The 26,264-nt window shown below is 36.6% G+C and overlaps 1 protein-coding gene across 1 annotated transcript in view; it reads left to right on the top strand.

Annotated features, from left to right (window-relative positions):
- The window catches only part of LOC106882841 (pappalysin-1), a 158,025-nt gene that overhangs the window by 67,463 nt on the left and 64,298 nt on the right, over positions 1-26,264 (top strand). The window contains exons 3-5 of the mRNA XM_052969768.2: positions 2,692-3,474; positions 20,925-21,061; positions 21,921-22,211. Of these exons, the coding sequence (XP_052825728.2) occupies positions 2,692-3,474; positions 20,925-21,061; positions 21,921-22,211 (1,211 nt within the window). The remainder of the gene's footprint in view (positions 1-2,691; positions 3,475-20,924; positions 21,062-21,920; positions 22,212-26,264) is intronic.

Below are 26,264 nucleotides of genomic sequence, written 5' to 3'. Positions count from 1 at the left end.
CTCCTTTTCTAGCTAATTTTCTCTTTTCTTAAAATTATACATGTTTTATTTTACATTTTGTGTTTACTTGTTTATTTGTGTGTGTGTGTGTGTGTGTGTGTGTGTGTGTGTGTGTGTGTGTGTGTGTGTGTGTGTGCGTGTTAGTTCGAGTGAGTGAGTGCGTGTTTGTAAATGTAAGTGTTTGTGTATGACAGTATACCTTTGTGTTTGTATGCATCAACTGATATATGTATCTGTATCAGTGTGTGTGTATATATATATATATATATATATATATATATATATATAGAGAGAGAGAGAGTTATTAATATTTCTAAGTCTCTCTAAAGGAGACTACGGCAGCGGTACTGGAAATTAATAGTTATCGCCAAGCCAACATGGCAGTCCCAAAATTAGGACGAAAGCTGCCGTGAATTAGCTCCAAGAAGCCATCGCCTCTAGCTAGCTATGTGACACACGAAACCTGTGTCCTTTATAACCTTCGAACAGAGGAGGTCAGCAGTGTCCCCCTGCTGGTTTGGCATCTGCAGACTAGTTTCAGGGTGTTGCCCCTTGTCAATGCAGAGCAGCCAAATATAGGTACACACACACACGAGCACAAACACACACACACATACGTACATATATTATATATATGTTTGTATATACACAGACACACATAAACACACGTGAGCAAACACACACACACAAACATTGTTTTTGCATGTGGTTTGCAAGGTTCTTGATTTGAATTCGTTAGTTGAGAAAATTTTCCCCTTGTCTTGGGATTGGTCATTACGTCAATAGTAATAACCCTGTTTCAATACCACTTCTTTATTGTTAGTCAGTTGGTTAAATATCTCCGCAACTAACTAATGGATAGTTTGTTTAATGTGTTGGTTAAACAATCAACCGGTTGTTTGATTGTGAAATTCCTTTCGTCGCTCTTCGCAACCTTTTCAATGTCTCACCTCTCCTTCCAAGGTCTGTTCCGATTCTGTCTGTGAATTGGTCTTGGACAATTCTCGGACAGAATCGGAACAGTCTCTAAAAGCGTTGCCAACAGCGAGGAAAGAACTTTAACTAGCAAACAACCAATTAATTGTAACCAGCATAGTGAACAAATGGCTAGATATTTAATCAACTGACAAACAATAAAGAAGTGATTCTGAACATTGCGTGTGTTATTACTCGCGTAATGACCCTCTCAAGACACAACAATATATATGTCTGTATGTGTGTTTTATACATAGATATATACACATACACAAAACAAGCTATTATAAAAGCAGTGGCCATAAAAAGAAAATTTATACGAGAAGTTTTAACAAGTACCGTATTAGTTTAATGCTTAAAAGGAAAAGAAAGCGTCTTAACATTTCGTGCATATGTCCTTCAGAAGAAAATATAGAAGCTAATTAAAGGAGAAGGGTGTAAAAGAAACACGATTGGAAGAAAAACAGGCGAGGAGTTTAGGGGACAGTTGGGAGTGTGTTTCTATAGAAAAGTTATGAAGAGTGGGGAAGCGCGGTGTGTGCGTATAGAAGCTTTTCCACGTAGTGAGAGGTCATACTAGGCATATCTGGTATTTTGGGGATATGTGTCTGTGCGTAGAGGTGTGCAAGCTTCGTAGTGTAGTAGAGTAGCCTGTGGGGGTAATTATTGTGTATGTGCAATCGTATTGTGAGAAAAGCGTGCGAGTGGGGAGGTGGCAGCAAGTAAAGAGGAAAAGGAGCTCAAGTAATATGTAGAGAAAGAGGTAGAATTGTGTAAATGTATTGATGCCTGGACATGTAGAAAGTAAAGCGTAAAACATTTAAGCGGAAAAAATAACAACAACAACAACAACAGCAGCAGCAGCAGCAACAAGAACAACAACAACAACAACAACAACAACAACAACAACAACAACGACAACAACAACAACAACAACAACAACGAAACAGTGGACAAGCGATATGAGATTCAAATTCAGCGGAAGAGAAGCAAGACGAAATGGTGAAAAATTATTATTTACTACTAAACGATGAAGAACATAGCGTGTCATGTACATCGCATGCCGGAAGGGAGGTGGTGTCCAAAAGACCTCCTGTATGCGGAGCATGAGGTACAAGAGCATGAGGACGACTTCATCTTCGTTTCAAGGACATCTACAAGAGAGATATGAAGTCGCTTGATCTTGACGTCCTGAGATGAGAGGAGGTCGCAAATGAACGCCCAAGCCGGAGACAAATACTACGAAAGGCAATGAAGCGAGCGGAAGAAAAGCAGCAATTCGCCACCAAAGGAAAGCGCACTCGACGGAGGAAAAAACCAGTAGCGTCGGCAGAGTGCCCCTTCAAATGCAGTCGCTGTATGCATAACTACCACTCCTATGTGGGCCTCTACAGTTACAGCAGACGATGCATCACCATCAGCAGCTGACACGATTTCTTCAGACGCAGATCCATGACCTCTCGAGACTAACAGATACCTACTAATATATATATACATACACACACACTCACATACATAGGAGGTCATACTAACACATACACAAACTTCTAGTTCTTCAGCTTTAGTTTAGTTAGATTGTTAGAGTTTTACGGTTCATCCGTGACTTTATTATTTAAAATAAAATACTAGTGTTGATATATGAAACATATCTCTTGTTATGTATTTATGCATATTTATTTTCAATCTTAAGCAACAATTACCATTTTCTCATTGCAGATGCAAAGAAATCCTGCTTGGAGGAAAGGCATACACAAAAGACAAGCTTTACAGAGGATATATCGATCAAATATTAATATGGGACTTTGCCATAAAACACAGAGATGTAGCAAGAAATCTATACGACTTGACTATACACTTACAGAAAGACGAAGGACTTGTGTTTAAAGAGGATTTCAGCCACCTTCAGAAATGGAAAACTATTTTAAAAAAACAACCATCTCTCGTTTTCTCTGATATAGAAGAACAACGTTACTCAATTCAACTCGTGGCGCCACCGTGTGGAAAAACAGTTTGTGACAATCCGGATATAATTCGCAGTTACACTCGTCACAGTGAATTACGCCAGGAAAAAAGAATTCGATATCGAATTGTTAACGTAATGGATGATGTTGATGATCATAATCCTAAGGTGACTGATAACCAGGTGGTAAGACAGCATCGAGCCTTAATAGCTGCATTCAAACCTTACAATATAAGTTGGGAGTTAGAAGAAGTTAAAATACGGAATGCGAGTTTAAAACATAAGACTGTATTGTTAGATTGTCTTCCTAATGAAATAGGAGACAAACACTGTAATCTAGAATGCCAACATACTCAAACCGGAAATGATGGAGGTGATTGTGATATCGATGAAATACCATGTGATGCTGTTAATCTTGGAAACGGGAGATGTGACTTTGAATGCAACCGAGCTTATCATAATTGGGATCACGGTGACTGCTGTAAGAGTCCGTTTAAATCCCCAAACAGCACTTGTCTAGATCCCAATTCCCCTTACAGGTAAGACGTAAACTTTAATAATTTGTTACAAGCGGGACTATATGACAGGAACGGGATCACGGTCGTACTTCATCTTATATCAGCAACGGGCAAATCTCACTTTCATCTTCGACGGATAGTCTATCTATTTTATAGAATTATGATTAATTGTATTGTTCACTTGTGCAGAGATGTTAAAACTAATAAACAAAAACGCATTGGTGTTCAAAATTAGTTGAGAGGCAATTATAAACGTCTGCGACCCGAATAGATTTCAATTCCAAGATTACCTCTATTTGTATTCAATTAGGCTGACCATATACCTGAGCAATGAATTAATAACACACTATCCGCAAATCACGCATAGGAGATTAATGCTTAGTATCGAATATAGTATTGGATTATAATTCTTCCTAGTCTCTTTACTACTAAGGGAATTTTATGAAAATTCTGGATAGATTCCCAGGCCGTCTGCTACAGAGTCACGTAAGACCAAAAAGTGTTTTAATATTTTTGTTCTTTTTTTTTTTACATTATACAGCTTAATACAATACGTCTGCATGTATCTTATCAGGAATAATTTCGTAATCAATTCTATTAATGTGTTTCTTACCCTGAAACTAGTCTATATATATATATATATATATATATATATATATATATATATATATATATATATATATATATATATATATATATATATATACATATATATATATATATGTATATTCTTTTATTCTTTTCTTTGTTTCAGTCATTTGGCTGTGGCCATGCTGGAGCACCGCCTTTAGTCAAACAAATCGACCCCATGACTTATTCTTTGTAAGCCTAGTATTTATCCTATCGGTCTCTTTTGCCGAACCATTAAGTTACGGGGGCGTAAACACACCAATATCAGTTGTCAAGTGATGGTGGGGGGCAAACGCAGGCACACAAACACACAGGCACACACACACGCACACACACACACACACACACACACACACACGCACACACACACAAACATATATACGACAGGCGTCTTTCAGTTTACGTTTATCACATCCATTCACAAGGCTTTAAATGGCCCGACGCTATAGTAGAAGACACTTGTCGAAGGTGCCACACAGTGGGACTGAACCCGGAACAATGTGGTTGGTAAGCAAGCTACTTACCACACAGCCACTCCTTCGCCTATAAACGTAGCGTGGCTGTGTGGTAAGAAGCTCGCTTCCCAACCACATAGTTCCGGGTTGAGTCCCACTGCGTAGCACCTTGGGCCAGTGTCTTCTGCTATAGCCCTGGGCCGACCAAAGCCTTGTGAGTGGGTTTAGTAGACGGAAACTAGAAGAAGTCCTTCGTATATATATATATATATATATACATATATATGTGTGTGTGTGTGTGTGTGTGCATGCGTGCGTGCGTGCGTGCGTGTGTCTGTTTGCCGCCCCCCCCCCGTCACTTGACAATCGTTGTTGGTGTGTTAACGCCCCCGAAACCTAGTGGTTCGGCATAAAACACCGACAGAATAAGTACTTGCCTTACAAAGAATAAGTCCTGGGGGCGATTTGTTCGACTAAAGGCAGTGCTCCAGCATGACTGCAGTCAAATGACTTAAATAAGTAAAAGAAAGAATAGCTGATGATGGAGGTAAGTTGGATTGTTGGTATGTTACTGTATGTGCAGAATAGTTTTATAAGCGCATCCATTTGATATATATATATACACACATACATACATACACACGTTTGTGTGTCTATATATACACACACACACACACACACACACACATACAAACGCATGTGTATATTTATAAATGTATGAATGTGTGTATGTGTATGTGTGAGTGAGTCTGTGCGTGTGCGTATGTTTATATATACACACACAGACACACAGAAACGCGCGCGCACACACACACAGACACACACTCACAAACACACAGAGGCACACAGAGATTTATGCATGCATTCATATATTTCTATTTATGACTATCTATGTTTTATATTGTTATGCGGGAGATTTAAAATTGAAATACTTGAATATGATGCATATAAAACATACAAATATATTTTCTGAATTTCAAATAGGTACTAGAGCGAATTTATTCACTATCCAAACATACATAGTTTCAAGTTAACCACGTTCAACATATGAATAATAAGTTACTTCCCCGAGTTTGTGTAAGAAAATACGCTGCTATCTTATTTCCTATTATCTGTCTCCACTTATATGTATATATTTCTTATATATGTGCTTGTGTATTCAAACGCACAGACATGCACTTAACCTCAAGTGCCAGCACTCGGATACACACACATACATATTAATATAGTTCACAGATGAAATCCGAATATTCTCAGTATAGAATACGCTTAGTAGTGCTCAAGAGATTTACACTTGAGCGGATATTAAAGTAAATTTCATATATATATTGATCTGTCTAATTCGCTTATTCATACATTTACTTCCATACATATTTGAATATACATACATCTATCTAACGATAAACATAGGCATAATTTTATATTAGGGTATATCTAGGCATATATACATATATGTGTGTGTGTGCGCGTGTGTGTGCGCGTGTGTGCGCGTGTGTGCGCGTGTGTGAGTGTTTGTATGTGTGTGTGTGTATGTGTGTGCATGTATGTATATATACATATATATATATATATATATATATATATATATATATATATATATATATATATTGTTGTTGAATGATATATGTACCTATTTGTATGCATAAGCATGTCTTCGACTATATATTTCTATACTGAATCGCAAAACATGCACTAAGGTAATATATTGCCTCTTTTTTATGTTATATTATTTTTATTGGTGCTGTAACATGTATCATTTTTCCCTAAATGAGTGCATTGTATAATATTTCCATATACATGTATATAACGATTTGTTAATTCTGAATTTCAAAATATGACCTATGAGTTGTATGATAACATCAGTTTATGAATATAGTCTTGTATTTGTGTCATATAAAAAAGCTTTATGTAGATACCTGACATCCAAATTTAACTGCTGGTATAGTCGTATTGGGTGGTATGTACTGAGTACATATAATTCAAATCGTTAATATAATAATGTTAATGAATTCTAGTCTCGGCACAAGGACAGAATTTTTGGAGAAGGTTGCAGGCGATTATATAAAGAATAGTGCTTGAAACTTGAAATCTGTTTACTTTATGTATTTATACATTTTTGATCTCGAAAATTTCAGATATAAAGCTGATTTCAAATTTCTTTACGAGTGCCTGACTGCAGAATTTGAAATCAGAATATAAAAAGACGTAACGAATTACTTAGATGCATATTGAAACCGATGTTGCTAGACTAAAACAAGGCCTGAAATTTGAGTGTGAGAGATTAGTCGATTACATTGACCGTTGTGCTCAGCTGACACTTATCTAATCGGCTCTGAAGGCATGGAAGGCAAAATCGACTGCAGCGGAATTTGAACTCAGGACCGAAACAGACGAAATGATGCCAATCATTTTCTTTGGCGTGCTTACAATTATGTCATGCTACAGCCTTAACGATGGCAGTAACTGCCTTGATGCAGCAATAAATGCCCTGATGCAGTACCAATCAGTAGCACTTATGGTTTCTGATCTTAACTGATTCGAAGTGTTACCATGTACATGTTTTGTCTTGGTATAAAAGATTGACTGCACAAAAACTCTGCTCAGAACCAGATTTGCTTGTCAGTTGCTGGACTATGACCATCTGAACATATCCCTTATTAGCTGACGATTTGTGCATGTGATCACAGGCAGGAATAGTGGGGGAGCATCATATCTATGTGTTGAGAGGAATTCTTTGAGAATTCTGGGAACATAGGTGTTTAGTTCAACATCCTTAAACAAACCTTATTCAGAAACATTTTCAGTAGGATGGGCTACTGGACCTGAAAAAAATTCCATCCTATCCCCATGGAAAGGTCATGCACTGTTTATTTTGACTTGAGATCGCCATGTCACGCATATGTGTCTGGTTATATTGTTATATTGGGCTTTGTATATTTGCAGCCCAGTGTCACTTCGATAGCATGAATTGCTCTTTCACTCACTCACTACTACTACTACTACTACTACTACTACTACTACTACTACTACTACTACTACTACTAATAATAATAATAATAATAATAATAATCCTTTCTACTAAAGACACAAGGACTAAAATTTCGCGGGAAGGGACTAGTCGATTACATAGACCACAGTACTCGACTGGTACTTAATTTGTCGACCTCGGCGGAACTTGAACTTACAACATAAAGACTTACGAAATATCGCCAAGCATTTTGCCCCGCGTACTAACGATTCTGCCAGCTAGCAGCCTTGGTGATAGCAACAACAACAACAACAACAACAACAACAACAATAATAACGATGATGATGGTGATGAGCATCATCATTATCATTACTTACGCCACAAGAGCTACAAGTGATACAGAAACTATAAACAAACATAGGTGAAACAGGAGTCAAAGAGGTGTGGTCTGAGACGGACAAATATCATAAGATGAAGGAAAGGTTGAAATATGTTGCACAGTACTTGTTAAGGTTATCTCTAGAGATATTCTATAGAAACTATTGTCAGCATTGATTTCTGTTACGACGTTTCGTATCCGAGACGCCAGATGTAACTAAAAAAATTAGATCGAAGATGAAAAATGGTTAATGGGTGTATATGCCCTATTTGAGGAGTTTTTGCCCTTTCATCAGCACCCATCTAACCCCTTAATCATCTACGAACACATTGCTTAAATAGTCATTAAATACAGCGATGTAACGTTATTGGATATACCAATTTTATATATTAAATACATTCCTGAAAGCTGGTACCTAATTATAAATGACTTATAGGGACGCAGTATTTCGTTATGCAACCAAAATATGCTACAAAGAATATTAAACAGATTTATAAAAAGATACCTGGGTCTACCGTCTTAGCAGTGTGTTTGGCATTTCTTGACTTTCACTTATTAAAGTTATCTCTACAGATATTCTATAGTAATTATAGCCAGTATTATAGGCGTAAGAGTGGCTATATGGTACGTAGCTTGCTTAAAAACCACGTGGTCCCGGGTTCAGTCCCATTGCGTGGCACCTTGGGCAAGTGTATTGTACTATAGCCTCGGGCTGACCAAAGCCTTGTGAGTGGATTTGGTAGACAAAAACTCAAAGAAGCTCGTCGTATATATATATATATATATATATATATATATATATATATATATGTGTGTGTGTGTGTGTGTGTGTGTGTGTGTGTGTGTGTGTTGTCCCACCCAACACTTGACAATCGTTGTTGGTTTGTTAACGTCCCCGAAACTTAGTGGTTCGCAAAAGACCCCGATAGAATAAGTACTAAGCTTACAAAGAATAAATTCTGGCGTCGATTTGCTCGACTAAAGGCGGTGCTCCAGCATGGCAGCAGTCAAATGATTGCAACAAGTAGAAGAAAAAGAAAGCACTGATTTTTGTTTCGACGTTTCGTATCCGAGACGTCAGATGTAAAAAAAAAAATGAGATCGAAGGATAATTGGCGAAACGATAACAAGTGATACAAGCGCACTGTAAATGCAGTAGAATACGGTATTGACTTATAAAGAAAACGCTTAATATACTTTATAGTTATGATTGCATAACGAAATACTGCGTCCCCACAAGACACTGACGTTACACCGCTGTATTTAGGGACTATTTAAGCAATGTATTCATAGATGATTAAGGGGTTAGATGGATACTGATGGAGAAGTAAAAACTCCCGAAATATAGCATACTCGCCATTTACTCTTTTTTGCATTTTCGATGTCATTGTTTCTTTACATATGACGTCTCGGATATGAAACGTTGTACCAAAGGTCAGTGGTGGCTATAATTTCTATAGAATATCTGTAGAGATAACCTTAACCAGTGATGTAAGCACACTGCTAACACAGTAGAGCACAGTATTAACTAATAAAAACGTTTAATATACTTGGTAATATAATATGGCTGCATAACGAAATACCGCGCCCCTACAAGTCATTAATGTTGCACAGTGTATAATGAAACGAATTCAATATTTACAGAATGCAAGGCAGCAAGCTGGCAGAAACGTTAGCACACCGGGCGAAATGCTTAGTGGTATTTCGTCTGTCTTTATCTTCTGAGTTCAAATTCCGCCGAGATCGACTTTGCCTTACATCCTTTCGCAGTCAATAAATGAAAGTACCACTTGCGCACGCGGGTCGATCTAATCGACTGGTCCCCAGTCAAAATATATATATATATATTTCGGGCCTTGTACCTAGAGTAGAAAAGAATATTTACAGAATACAAACATCTACATGGAATACATAAATGAATGTACGTCAAATCTCAAAACTTTAGATGTGTCCGTATTATGCGAAAAGCGCTACCTAAAAGGTAAAAACAGAAAGTCTTTTAACAAGTGTACTTTAGAGTAACAGAAATGCTATTCTAGAGTACGTGTTCGCTTAAAGGCTGATAATAGACAGAGAAAGAAGTGGAAGTGGTGAAGAAGAAAAAAGGAAATGGAGAGCGAGGTTAAGGAGGAGGAGGAGGAAAGCAAAAAATCAGCATAAGATGTATAATTAGAGCAACAATTACAATAAAAAGGCAATTAGTTGAATATATGACCTAGAATCTCACGAGTAACAAAGCCAATATCTCATGTTATACAGAAGCGTTCCGATGTTATCATTAAGATACTGTGACAGGTAGTTAGATGGCTACATTGTATAGATCCAGTTTTGTATTACGATAAAGTGCGCTTCAGTGTTTTTATTGTTGTTATGGTTAATACCAGCTCAGTTTTTATGAAAAAGTGTAATAATCAAAGGTGTTCCATCCGCGATCACCTTATCTTTTTTATATACTAGGAACTTCATTATACACTGTATTCCTTCCATTATCAAGATACTATAGCTATGTTTGAGGGATATTTTGATGCTATTTCTAGCAAACTGTTTTTCCTGATTGACTTTCATTAACGTTCTTTGTGTAAAGTAAAAAGGTCGGTGGGGGGGGGGAGATAACGAAATCATGGAATTGTTATTTATATATATATCATTCGCTCGTGGCATTCATTCTGACATCTTTTACTCAAACAACGAATTAGTTCTATTTCTGTCATTATCATTCACTGATGTTGCTGCTGTTTAGTCTTCGGGTAAATTCTGATGGACATGTCTATGATCAAAAGTGTTCCAACCGATTCCATCCCAATTTTTCCGTATCCAGGGCTGCATTGTCCAGTGTGTCCTTTCTTGTTTTAAAGACACTAGATGTGATTTGAGCAGTTGATAGCTATCTTTTCCGTATCCAACAACTAAGTATAAAGTTTCCCTCATGAGGCTTATACGTTGTCTGATCAATAAGTATCCGGACAGTTGCCATAGTAACGAAGCTAAATCACGCAAAGTAAAGCCCCTTGGCACAATTTGACCTTACCTTGAACACTGTTGTGCATGCGCACTAAGTTTTAACGTTCTAGCTCACTTCCGCTGTTTACAACAGTGCTTGGAAGGAAGGTGTGTTGCGTGTGATCGTCGCATTGAACATGACAGTGAAATTTGAGCAGAGAATCTGCATCAAATTTTGTTAAAAGCTTGTTGCTACCTGCTCAGAGGACTACGCAGAGGTTTCAAAACTTTTCACTATCTTCGACACAATCAAGGAGATCTTGTGCAACTGAAACCCGAGTGTCTTTTTGGTCAGCTGAAAGCAAGTTTGGTACAAAATTAGCAGACACGCGTCTCATACCCAATTCTTCAGTGATAATGGACTGAACTGAACCGTAACTAGTCTGCACAGCTTCACAGCTGCATACATATCTGCGATGTTTTTCTCAGTTCTGCTGTTTGCGGGTCTCCCAGAACGTTCGTCAATATTGACAGTTTTTCGGCCATCTTAGAAACGTCTGAACCACTCGTTCACTTGTGTGTGGCTCATACACACCTCTCCATACGCTTTCTGCAAGTTTGCGTAGTCCTCTGAGCAGGTATCGCCATTACAACTTTGTCATGGGTCAATGCAACGATCACACGCTACTTACCTTCCTTCCAAGCACTGCTGTAAACAGCGAAAGTGAGCTAGAACGTTAAAACTTAGTGTGCATGCACTAATTGGTTCAATGTTACTTTTTGCGAAGCGGCTTTACTCTGCGTGCTTTAGCTTCGTTACTATGGCAACATTCCGGACACTTATTGATTAGACTTCGTACACTGGATTGTTGTGTAGGAGCGTGGTTAAAAGGGTATTTTTAAATACTTGCGTTAAAATGCAGGTGTATGTGAGTATGTGTGAATGTATGTGTGCGTGTGTGTGTGTGTGTGTGTGTGTGAGAGAGAGAGAGAGTGGGTGTGTGTGCGTGCGCGCATGTTAATATGAGTGATACGTTTCTCTGTACGACATCTTAAACCCCTTTCTCTGAACCCTAATCACTGACTTATACACCATTGCCAGGTGAGTATATAAGCATTGCTAGATATACACCAAATAGTTGAGCTGATTTTATGCACATTTTAGTTGGATATCTTATACACACTTAAGTACACACAGGTGTTTGCACACAAATACATACCGTAAAATAACCTGTCACTTTTTTCAAGCTATATCTGCACAATATTCCACACCTCCTCAAAGCATACGCATAACCTGAAACATTAATGCTACCACAACCATATCCTCTCATCATTTAAGGAACACCGGTACTACCATTTGAACGCTACATTAACTAATTAGTAACTTTGATCCAAAACAAAGTATCTCAACTAGCACTTAGTAAATTTACCATTTTGCTTCTTACTAATAACACTAAATATCATCAGATATGCTGAACAAGACTCACACTCAGCAACATAAACACACACACAGCAACATAAACACACACACACACACACACATACACACACACACACACACACACACACACACACACAAACACACAAGACAAAAATAATAAGAATTACACGCATAATCTCTATAACATTCGAAATAAGCAAGAAAGGCAGGGAAGAAAGCTTAACAGTATACAAATATACTTAGAAAACTCATATGTAAACCGCACACATTTCGCCAGCATAACGAATGACAACATTTTCACAGCAGGAATACACTGGACCTAACTGACTTTTCTAACGATACTCCAGTGTCGTCTGCTCCTTCAAAATTGGCTACTCATGGGCCATCTCTATGTTTTCCTGACTCACTGTATGTTCTCCTCTCATGAACCATATTGTTTTTTATTCCCAAACATCGCAGTAACCACTATAATTGACCTTTCTTACTGGAAACATCAAAGCACTGTCCAACCAACCTATATTATTCCTGTAATCGCCGACGTAGTGTTGTTCAAAAATACGAACCATATCGTCTTGCTGGTCTTAGAGGGCCTATGAAATCCAGACTTAACCTCTTCCATTAGATTTAACATTTATAGAAACGCCTTTATTCAAGTCTGGCGTGAAATCCACATTGAACAACAATAATCTAAGCGAGCACATAAAATGCTCAATTCAAATCCTTGCAAGTTACATAGAATAAACCGACATAGATGAAAATACTTTAGGTAAAATTTCTCCAGAAGTTAAAGTCCCTGCGTTAAGAAAAGCAAAGAACAAATTAAGTGACGACGAAGCACAAAATTCTTAAGAGTATATAGAGTGATCCCCAATCCAAGCACAAATTCAGGAATGTCACCCGCATAGTTGATGTTCGCGAGAGGAATAAAATCGATTTTTGATAAGTTATTGCCAGAGAAAAAAAAAAGGATGTAAAGAAAATACGAAAAATGCAACTAAATATTTTAAATCCTACTGAAATGGTAAAGAAGGCTTCGAGGATGGCCTTGTAACCAAAAACAAAAAAAAATGGGAAGTATGATGTATCGAATTAAAAGGCCACGATGGAAACATAGGAGACACATTAATCAGCAAAAGAAGAGACATACCCAAGAACGGAGAGAAATTCTTATGGAATGTAATTTTTGATGTATTCGATGTCCTAGTACCGAAAGTAATGGAGTCCCGTAGATCCAGCATAAGAAAACGGAAGCAGACCGAACACCTTGAGATAAAACCCAAGCGAAAAAGATAAATATCTTTATTCCTTCGGAACTCGAACTCTCGAAAGGGGAGATGTTGTGGCGAGAGTACAAGAATAGACCCTCTGACAAGAATAGACGTGACCATTACATATAGATAGTAGCGGAATGTGGTTGGTGGGGTCAAACTCATCCGCGTCCATTAATTTTTTGTTTCTCATTTCTCATCCGAAATTATAATATATTTATTCATGTAATATCATTCGATAAGTCACCGACCCCATTTGTCTCTATTATTGTCCCTTCTTTGTTTAACTCTTGTGGTTTCAATAAAATCATCGTAGTTTGGTCTTCGACGTCCAGGTACAGTTTACAGTTCGAATTAGTGTGTTGGAAATATTAATTGTTGGTGCGTAAAGGATTCTTTGTTCGTTGCGTGTTTGTTATTGCCGCTGTTTCTATTTTGTATTGTTATAGCACTGTTACAGTATAATCTTTAGCTATCATCAACAATATCAACCGTACTACGATATAAAAGGCGTAAGGATGTAACATCGTCAATAGCAGTTTCAAATTACACTCCACATTCAGTGTGTACGCTGTATCAAAAACATCAATCTTTAAGCGTACATGATATGGATGTGTAGAGATTATGTCCGAATTGTCACTTTGTATTCATGAGATTAAATACTGCAAATAGAATGGCGAGTATTGTCTTCAACCAGACGGCGTTATGGTATTGTCTAGAACATAAGATCTGTCGAAGCCATTTAATCGTTAGATCGAATACTATTGACGTAACTATTCGCTCCGAGCTGGTATAACTAATTATCTAGACGTTTATAATCAGAAGCATCGTAGCAATAGAGTAATGAGTTCGTCTGATATTAGTTGGATGATAAACTAAACGTTTTGCAAACACTTTTTTATGTGAATGTTAGTGACTTCAGTCTTGTCTCCTTTATATTTGTGAAGCACACAAATGAAATCTTTGGACTCCAATATGAGAAGGAGTGGTAGCATCAAAGACCTGCCAACGTTGTAGAAAAAAACGACACGACCGTTATTTGGGATTTCAATATTCAAACAGATCGTGATGTTCAGGAGAACAGTCAGATACCTTTTATCTTTTACTTTTACTTACTGGAGCACCGCTTTTAGTGAAAAAAAATCACATTGACAAAATGTTTCTTCGTGGAATTGTCAATTCCAGCAGATGGCACTTCTGTAAAATCATTTGAAAAGTTAATTCAAGGATCTTGAAAAAGAAATTTCAAAAACGTGGCATCTTAGAGCTACAGTCATCGGAGCTTTCGGGGTAATACAAAATGGCACGTTTAAACAATACAACGAAATACCATAAAACTCAAAAGTATTTGAGCTACAAAAAATTGTTCTCGTAAGAGTTACCCACATCTTCAGAAAAAACAATGTTAACCTAAGAAAACCTGATTCTCTTAAAACTCTTTCAAAATTGAAATATTACAAATTCAACAGAATCTTAATTCTCAGAATCTGATTTCATTTTCCCATAATATATCATTTGTAATCATAAATACTACTCATATTAAAAAGTTCAACATGCTGTTACTTGAAATTTCTGGGTAAGGCATGGAACAGCTTGTACAAAACAAAACAACAACTATAACAACACAAAAAAGTAATAATAATAATAATAATAATAATAATAATAATAATAATAATAATAATAATAATAATAATAATAATAATAATAAACAAGAAGAAGAGGATAAATTAGAACATTCATTCTATCTGCTTTACTAAAAACGGTCCAGTTAGTGCCAGTGAAGTAAGCTACGAAGAACAAATGTGGATTCCTACTGAGAACGAGAGAACGACTACAAGATGAGATTACATGGTCTGTGTGAGCAGAACAGTGGAAATTTTGGTAATTGGAAAAGTGTGAAAAATAGGATGTTCATTTCTGTTGTCAGCATTATAAAGAAAGGGAATTCAGAAAAGCAGTGGTACATAGAGAGAGGGGGTGCGAGAGGGGTGAGAGAGAATAAGGGAGGAGTTAATTGAAAGGAAAAGTAAAACCACAGAACAATGAGGAAGAAAGCATAATAATAATAATAATAATAATAATAATAATAATAATAATAATAATAATAATAATAATAATAATAATAATAAATAGCAGCAGTAAGAAAAAACAAAGAACAACTGTTACGAGTTAAGCTAAATACAACGAATAAAAAGAACTGAATAATAGCAATAAGCTAATCTAAAGAAACGACTACAAAAGAAAAGAACCAATTATAAGGACAGACAGCAAAACTACAAGTGAAAAAGAAAGCCTTTTTTTTAAAGATATTATGTACGTAAATGTATTTAAATAGGTGTAAGATGCTGTAGGTACTAAATGTTGCATTGGAGCAATTTGAAACAAAGTATACTAATCAGATGAAGTGTTTGAAGGTTTGCCAGTTAATACTCATTTCTGCAGACACTACAGAAGTAAACCTTATTAAAGGTTACTGTATTACATTAAAAAAAAATCTCTGAATAAGTTCAGCTTTAGTAGGTTCGCCTAAATTTCTGTTTTTAGATAAGGTGTTTTAACTACAAGAATACACAATATACTGGTTTTAATCGTCAATTGCAGATCTAAGTTCAGTTGTTAACTCACACATCACGGTGCATTGTTGTTCGTATATCATTTCCCCGCCTTTACTATTTGGATTGTGACCATGCTGAAGCCCCGTCTCATCGAGAGTATTTTGTCTGCTACTTATTTCCTCATTAAGAATGAAATGCAAAGCATTTGCTAGCTGTAAGGGTTATAAAAAGGATGTAACTTAGTTTTGCAGTGTATTTTTTGTTTGCTGCACAGACTTTTATCTGGTTACACTTGCACAGCTACACACTTTACTTACAGTATGTGTACATACATACACACACATACACACACATACATATGGTTTATGTGAGTAGTCATTTTTCCACCGAAAACACGCAGTTTTCTACTTATGCATGCAAATAGCCAACAGTTTGACTGTCTAGGGTAGTTAATAAAACCAATGTCACAATCATATTATGAAATTATATAAATACATTATTGTTCCATGTACCTGCCTGTCTACTTGTATGTGAAATTGATTTCTTCCGCTCACTGAGTGTGCATATATAGGCGTATTCACCCGAGAACATGTGAATGATTTGTTCACTTGATCCTGATGAGAAGACAGGTGGGTCGCATGTGATAAAGCTTAAAAGTTACATAAACATTTTTATATTCATGTTTTCTAGCATGTTAAAGAATTCATCACATTCGGAGCTTATTGAAACAGTAATAAATTAAGAATAAATATCAGAGCTTCTCTCCTTATTTCTTATATTATACTCTGCAGTTGACGAAAGTCTTCTGGATTTTCAGTTTCCGTGAAACTTTTAATTTCATTGAAGAATAATTCCTTCCTACTATCTTGTTAGTCAGGAATTGCAAGAGTGCTGATTGAGGCCAACAATTAGATTTCATGAATCCAATCTTTTTTCGTATAAGGGGATTATACATACACACGTACACACACATTATTACGATCAGGAAACCTTGGATAGCTCTTTGCAAGATGTGTGGTTTTCTGAACGAAATAATATTTCATTCCGCCATTTATCAAGCTGAAATCAAGATCGTTTGTTAGTAACCTTTAGAGCAGATAACGTTTAAACAAGGGACGTTTGTAAATAAGACAAAATGGAAAAAAACACAAGGGAGATAACCAACATTACAATAATTCGATGTCAAGAAAGATGTGTAGTAAATAAGCATGTACTAAATACACAGGCGAACAGAAAACATGTCACCAACTCCTCATCTCTCTCTCTCTCTCTCTCTCTCTCTCTCTCTCTCTCTCTCTCTCTCTCTCTCTCTCTCTGTATATATATATATATATATATATATATATATATATATATATATATATATATATATACATATGTATATATATTGTGTGGATACGCAATGGCCAAGTGGTTAGGGCAGCGAACACGCGGTCATAGGATCGCGGTTCCGATTCCCAGACCGGGCGTTGTGAGTGTTTATTGAGCGAAAACACCTAAAGCTCCACGAGACTCCGTCAGGGGATGTTGGCGAACCCTGCTGTACTCTTTCACCACAACTTTCTCTCACTCTTACTTCCTGTGCCTGTAATTCAAAGGGTCAGCCTTGTCACACTGTGTCACGCTGAATCTCTCCGAGAAATACGTTAAGGGTTCACGTGTCTGTGGAGTGCTCAGCCACTTGCACGTTAATTTCACGAGCAGGCTGTTCCGTCGATCGGATCAACAGGAACCCTCGACGTCGTAAGCGACGGAGTGCCAACAATATATATGTTGTATATAATTGACAACAATATGTATGCTGTATGTAATGGGGAACCACCTTCAAGAATTTTTAGTCGAATGTATCGAACCTAGTTTTTATAAACTTTTCTAAAAACTTGGTACTTATTCTATGGGTTTCCATTGTCATACTGCTAGCTTACGTATGATGTAAACTCTCTAGCACTGATTGTCAAGCAGTGGTGGGAGGACAAACTCAGATACAAAAAGACACATGCGCACGCACATATGCATACATACAACGGGCTTCTTTAAGTTTCCGTCTACTAAATTCACTCACAAGGCTTTGATCGGCCAAGATACCACGCAGGGCGACTGAAACCAGAACCACGTGGTTGGGAAGCAAGCTTCTCACCACTCAGCTTCTATCTCTCCCTCCCACCCTCTCTCTCTCTCTCGCTATATATATATATATATGTATATATATGCACACACGTATATACATGTGCGTGTGTGTGTAAGCGCGCGCGCACACACACATATACACACACACATTTATAAATGTACGCATTCGATACATTTCTGTGAGTAGATATGTATACATTTTTACTCATATATAAGTATATATCTATATACAGGCATCAATGAATGAACATGTTGCTTACTATACAAAACGTGCATGCATGTGAACCGTATATGTGGATGCGTGCGAATATGTACGTTTGTAATGCGCAACATTAACGGCCTGTTTCTGATGGTTGTTTCTAAGGCTGAACTGATGCAAATTTTGCCCAAACTGTTGCCACTGAAACGTCCGTATCATTTCACTGCTCTGCCAATGTATATTATCACTCTGGTATGAAATATTAAGATCGTAAAGCTGTCAGAAAATGGTAGTAATTTTATCTTTATCGCCGAAACATTAGTGATGATAGTCAGCGGCAGGGAATACAAGAATTTTTGGCAATTTTAAATGTGTGTTTGTGCGCACTTGTGTGTATGTGTGTGTGTGCTTGTACGTACAGACGTATGTATTTGTGTATATATCTTTATGTGACAGTGTTAGTAATTTTGCGTATGTAGTTACAAAGAAGACAAAAATATTTTGTCTGGCTAGCCACCACTTCATGATAGAAGTAAAGGCGCCCCAGTTCAGACAACTTTGCATTAATAATTGTAATACTAATACTAATAATAATGATAATAATAATAATAATAATAATAATAATAATAATAATAATAATAATAATAATAATAATAATAATAATAACGTTAAAAAATATCTAATGCAAATAATTAACACGGAAAGAAAACGAAAGTGAAACAATAAAACTATTCCCCTAAGTTTTGATCTGTGTAAATAGCATAACACGAGGAGTCGTAAGGAACTTATGATTAGCATTTGTGTGAGATATCTATCATAGGTCAGACTGAACATGAACTAGTCATCTTCGAAAGTAACAACAACAACAACAATATTTATTATTATTCGTACGCGCTCTTACAGTGCTCGAACATTTCTGAATTGTGTAGTTATATAGAACAGCTGCCATCACGTGCATGGCATATCGGGCTATTGGTCGACTCCATCGTGAAGATCATCCGCTGGCATCCTTTGGTCTGGAAGGGCAGACTGTTTTCCTTTGTCTGGTAGTCATGGTGAAAGTGGATAAGTGGAGGACGAGGGTAAAAGGCCTGAAGGCAGACAATTTCTTCTTCGATCAACGCTTCATCGACATTTTAAAATTCCATTTGAAAGGGAAAGCGAGAGTTGAAAGATAATGTGCTGCTCCCCGACCCAGTTGGAAGGGAAATGAATGTGGCGAGTATGGCCCAGGTGGGGTGCCGACTTTAAACTCGTTTCCGTAGGCTGAGGTGTATGGAAGAGAGAGGAGCAGCAGTCATAGCTTTCTTAGTAAGTACCGAGACTCAGAACATGTGAGATTCTTTGGTTGCCTCTGGGTGGCGATTTTTGTTGTGCTAGATTGTTTTGTGGGGTGGGGTGTTGTTTTGTTAGTATTTTTGTTATTGTTTTTTTATTTCATTCACGTGTATATTCCCACTGTCCTTTGTCTTTGCATTGTCCTAAATCTTTCAGCGGCCCACGTGGCCAGTAAATAAAGAGGTCTTATAGAAGTGCTATTTTCTCTATGTTATATATGCTTGTAAGTCCTGGTGTTTTCGTTATGTATTTGTCTGAATGTTTTTTTATCATACCGAACGCGCCTACTATGATAGGAATTCTTTTTGATTTTAGACTCCACATTCGAGTTACCTCTATTTCCAGAAATTTGTATTTTGAAAGTTTATCCGTTTCTTTTAGAGAAACATTGTCATTTGTTGGTATTGATACATCGATTAGAAAGCATATTTTCCCCTGATCTCTGATAACTATATCCGGCCTATTTGCCTTAATTTCTTTATCTTTGTGTATTCGCGTATCTCAGAGTATGGTTGCTTTCTCATTTTCTGTGACCTTTTCTGGCGTGTGCTTATACCACCTTATTTCTGTTGTTATTCCATATTATTATTATCATCATTATTACTATTATTATTATTATTATTATTATTATTAGTAGTAGTAGTAGTAGTAGTAGTAGTAGTAGTAGTAGTAGTATTGGTGGTGGTGGTGGTGGTGGTGGTGTTGATGGTGGTGGTGGTGTTGATGGTGGTGGTAATGGTGGTGGTGGTGGTGGTAGTAGTTATAGTAGCAGCAGCAGCAGCAGCAGCAGTAGTAGTATTAGTAGTAGTATTAGTAGTAGTAGTAGTAGTAGTAGTAGTAGTAGTAGTAGTAGTAGTAATTTCTCTGATAGTTACTAAAACTGTCTTTATTTTCTTTTTAACGTTCCTGATCCAAGTCTGGTACCTAAGACTGAGAGAATCTTTTACATGTTATGAGCAATACCTAAGAAGGCAGGGTTTTGTGTTGTGACGATGTCATATTCGATTTTCAGCTGGTCAGTTTTGGTAGAACCCTAGTGTTCTTGACTCTAAATGAAAAAAATTTTAGTAGTGATATCCCACATGAGTGTGTATGTATGTAAGCATCTATGCAAGCATATGCGTATATAAGTTATGTCTTTTGATAATAATATTTTGAATTTACCTTTCAGAGTGTATCTCAGTATGGACGAATACAAAACAGCCTTAAATGTGAACGGAAGTACTCATTTAAATGTCTATTTTGCCTCATGGTCTTTAAAAGGACTTGCCACTTTTCCTTGGGAAAAAAACGTCTACAGTTCATTAGGTGAGTATTGTCATTTGTTGACTGATTTGATTTCTAATAAACAACCCTAATCTGTATTTCTTTGAGTATCAAATAAATACGTTAAGTTTCCGATTAAATTACCGAATCAAGAGCAACAAAGGTTAAGTGGTTGATTTACCAAATTCTTTATCTCATCTTCCAGCAGTTGTTGATTAACACCAATTTCAGAATGGAAATTGAATAAAAAATATTTTACTATTTCCGTTGAGAAAGAGTTACAGCTTTCTTATAAATACTGCTCATAAGATTTTCACTGTTGCGAATGAAGTTGGCTTATTTCAGTTGGAACAAGTGTTTTCTTGAAAATACCGATTATATTTATCATTATCCTACGCAATACCAGTATCGACGATTGATTCTTAAAATAGCAGTGGTATTTTTACAAGAAGCCCGACAATGAAAGGGTGATACGGTAATCAGTTTAGCGCTAAATGCCTCATCAGTAACATGACGTTTTAAGTTTGAGCGCGGCATTGAAAACTTCCAGCTTTAAACAATTTTTTTGCGATTAGTTAACATCACTGCAAGGTGAGACTCACTTTCGTTAGTTTGAGCCTTTCCTTTAAAATATCATTGCGGTTACATTAGTTCTTTTTAAGCACTATTCTTCGCATGTAATAGAGTTTTGACATAAGCACTTTCTGTATATCGTATAAATGATGCGCTTACACTCTCAGACGTACATTTCAAAACATATATATAGCACACATGCATGAAGAACATCTATATTAAAATAATGAGACTTATTCTTATGGTACATGACAAACGGTGCATTACATTCCCCTACATGGTTAATTCGTGAGTTGTTAACATATAAAGTGTCGCATTTTCACTTCAGGAGGAACTATAGTTGATACAAACAGTTTTGGTGTTCCTGGGAAGTTAGACGAACTGATACATGAGTTTGGACATAACCTTGGACTTTGGCATGTCCACCATGGAGTATCAGAACTAAAATGCAACGACCGATGCCGAGAGACTGAACCTTCTTTAGAACTAGGTGATTTGTGTTCAGATACGCTCCCAACGATACAGAACAGGAACTGTCGAGATCCAGATTCGACTGTCAGAAGATGTGGAATGGGGCCGTTTAAGAACACGCCATTCCGTAACTATATGAGCTACGCAAGTAAGTATAAATATCATTAGTACTTTTATTAAATGGCAGAATTGTTAGAGGTTTTTGCTATTTATTCAGGCTCACTTCTGTGTTAAAATTCCAACAAAACCAACTTTGTTTTACATCCTTTCGGAGTCAATAAGGTAAGTACCAGTTAAGTACTGAAGTCGATGTAATCCACTAACTCCATCTCTTCAAAATTACTGGATAGTGTCAAAATTTGAAGTCATTCTTCTTCCTCTTCTTCTTCTTCTTCTTCTTCTTCTTCTTCTTCTTCTTCTTCTTCTTATTATTATTATTATTATTATTATTATTATTATTATTATTATTATTATTATTATTATTATTATTATTATTATTATTATTACGGTTATCATCGCCTGGCCGTCGTGCCTTGTTCCGGTTACTGCTTGACCAGGTTGGAGAGTCTCTTATTTAAAATCTTGTGGAAGGGATGAATCCTCTCAGTGGCGAGTTAGGTATGCCGTGGCTTGTAATGCGCAGGCATGTTATTAGGTTACGCCACCTACAACGATTTCTTGGCAGTGAGCGTGTTTGGGCTCCGTATGTGAGGCTCGTCTTTCCGCAGCTTGTCTCCCTAACGGAGCTGCAGTCCTAGGTGAAGAAAAGACAGAGGCTGGGCGCCTAGCACCTAGAATGTCATCGGGTGCTCACAACCCTCTACTAGTCGAGCAATGGGATCGGTGGAAGTTCCGCTTTAGAAATATATAGAGGATTAGTGGCGGGGAAGTGCTACGGGTGGGGGGCGCTACCGGTTCGAGATAAACTATCTCTACAGGCACGGATGTGCTGTCAGACGGGCTTGTCCGAGGTGTGAGCAGAGTGACGAAACCGTGCTGCACGCCCTCGTTCAGTGTCCAGGCATTGCTGACTTGTGGGATTATGTCGAACAGCGGCTGTCACGTGTGGGATGGATCCGTCTGTCGGCCGAATCTGTAGCGAATCTGGCCGAATCTGTAGCGAATCTGGCCGAATCTGTAGCGAATCATCGCCGGCCTCCTTCAATCGACAGTTTTCCTTTGTCTGGTGGCTGTGGCGAAAGAGGGTCTTTGGTGGACAAGACTGAAAGGATGAAAGGACAGATACATTCCTCTTTGATAGAGCTCTCATTGACTTGAAAAGAAAATTGAGAATGGAGAGGGAAGTGCTGTCCTTCCTCGAGAACGGCGATTTTATTGAGAGGTGGGTGAAGTTGCAAAATTGGCAAGCGTGGTTGGTACCTCTCTAAGTGTAGATCTTTGAATCGGAGAGAAGTAATTGAAGAAGCCACTTGTTCCTGGGGTTTCAGGAAAATCTCTGACAGTGGGGTTCCTCGATTATCATTAGAGGCCTTCCTGTATCAGGAGGGCCACATCTCTATCAATCTCCCCGTCCCTTTTTTTAGACCTTTGCATGCTATGCATATGTCTCTTCTTTTTCAGTGTATACAATGTATACTTACCCTTTCTTTTATCATTTCATTAATTATATGTTAAACCCAACGATTTATGTCTGTCTTAGTATTGTTCAACTCATCCTTCAACCTTGTAGCAGATAAATGAAATAATAATAATAATAATAATAATAATAATAATAATAATAATAATAATAATAATAATAATAATAATAATAATAATAATTATTATTATTATTATTATTATTATTATTATTATTATTATTATTATTATTATTATTATTATTACTATTATTATGATTATTATTATCATTATTATTATTATTATTATTATTATTATTATTATTATTATTATTATTATTATTATTATTATTATCATTATTATTATTATTACGTGTTTTCACTGCACTACCGAACGCAGCTCTGTATGCCTTGGATATGTGCTGTGGCATGTTCTGGTGATCTTATTTTCACTGTATTGAAAGTGTTTTACGTAGTATGTGTGTGGCAACCAATAAGTCCTGGTATTGTTGTTATGTATTTGCTTTTTATCATACTTAATGCGCCTACTATGGCTGGAATTGTTTCTGTTTTTAGGCTCCATATTCGTTTTACCTCTATTTCTAGAACTTTGCATTTTGTAAGTTTCTCCGTTTCTTTTTGATAAACATTGTCATCTGTTGGTATTAATACATCGATTAGAAAACATTTTTTTCTTGGTCGTCTCTGACAGCTATATCCGTTGGCCTTAATTTCTCTACCTGTATATCATCATCATTATTATTATTATTATTATTATTATTATTATTATTATTATTATTATTATTATTATTATCATTATTTCCTTTTCACTTCCCAGACCTCTCGATCTTATATGCTCCTGTTAAATCTGTAAGAGTGGACAGCAACCTGCACTCACATATCTCACATAGTCTCTTTTCGTGATACATAACACTCAAGTAGTAATCTTAAAATCCTTGCTGACTCTAAAATTGTTTTGTGGTACTTAGTTATATCTCTATACGTTCTGGAGTAAACTTTGCCCTTAATCATCCATGCTCGATAAAATGAAGTACCATTCAATCACTAGTCTTAATTTAATCGACCATCGCCTACCATAAAATTTCTGGCCTTGAGCTCAGAAATTTGTTAATTTTAACGTTTCATCTGCGTACATATCACTGACCTGTTAATCATAATTAGGAAGAGCGTTATTTTCTTGTTGACAGGTCATTGAACTACCTTCCTTCGTCAATAGTTGTTTCACAGCTTTATATGCGATCCGGTCAAAGAACACGAGACCAAAGGATTTCCACTCCTAATCAAGTATTATTTTTTTGAACAGATATGATTTATCTAGGCCTATTTTATTTAGTACACATCCTCGGATCAAGCGAATACGTTTTCATTCCCTCGCTAGTTTTGGTAGTTTAGCTGTACAGTAATCAACTTTCGCAGCTTTAACTCGTTTCCGGACAATATAGAACAATTTACACGTTTTTTTTCTTTTCTATTATTATAGAAGTTCGTGGATAATGGGTCTGTCCTATTTCAATTCGTCGCTTAAATCTAGTGCTTCATTACAAATTAAGAAATCGTTACTTGCAGTTTGCACATGGCCACCGAGTACTCATTGCTAAATCTCATGGGATGATGCTAAACTGCTTCTCACTTTTTAAAAAATGGAGCATTTAATAATTCCATCATGAGCTGATATATATATATATATATATATATATATATATATATATATATATATATATATATATATAGGTATCCATAAAGTATTTGCTATTACTTTCTATCTATAAGCTTATTAGGTATGTGTGTATATATATATAAATACATGTATGTATGTATGTATGTATGCATATATATATATATATATATATATATATATATATATATATATATATATAGAGAGAGAGAGAGAGAGAGAGAGAGAGAGAGAGAGAGAGAGAGAGAGAGAGAGAGAAAGAGAAAGTGAGAGAGGGAGAGAGATTAAACATTATAACTATTGATCAATTTATCTTTGTATTTATCTCTTTGTGGAAAATCTCAGCTTCCCTTCCTTCTTCCCGTTTTCTGTGTTTGTTTAAAAATGTGCGCGCGCGCGTTTTTCTAATTGCAATTCTCACTAGTGTGAAACCACAATTCCCCTTTCACACTCACACACACAAACATGTGCATATGTATGTTTATATACATATATATATATACTCACACACACACACACACACACACACACACACACACACACACACACACACATATATGTATATGAGTGTGTGTATGTGTATCTGTGGGTGGGAGGGGATAGCATTCAGATAACATGTAAATTTCCTCTCTGCTATACTTGTATCTATTATTTACTTTCATTTTGCACTAAATTATTGCTTTCTCCCTACACTTTGCAAACTTTGACTTCTCCCCAACCTCTTTATTCTTGCATGATATACCATAATTTCAGTTGACTGTTGCTTTCTGAATTATTGAAAAAATGATTATGATAACTGCGACTGCAGCCTCAAAATTTGGCTCATCTATTAAAGGGGTCGAAACGCATATTTCTTTCAAATACACATTCACTGATATATTTTCCTATTTACACAGTCGAATAACTGAGCAGAATTCAGAGACACAGACGA

The sequence above is a fragment of the Octopus bimaculoides genome, chromosome 1 (assembly GCF_046866305.1).
Source record: "Octopus bimaculoides isolate indiv1 chromosome 1, ASM4686630v1, whole genome shotgun sequence".
Classification (NCBI taxonomy): Eukaryota; Metazoa; Mollusca; class Cephalopoda; order Octopoda; family Octopodidae; genus Octopus; species Octopus bimaculoides.
The sequence above is the reverse complement of the archived record's forward strand: the minus strand, read 5'-3'. Positions and strand labels throughout refer to the sequence as shown.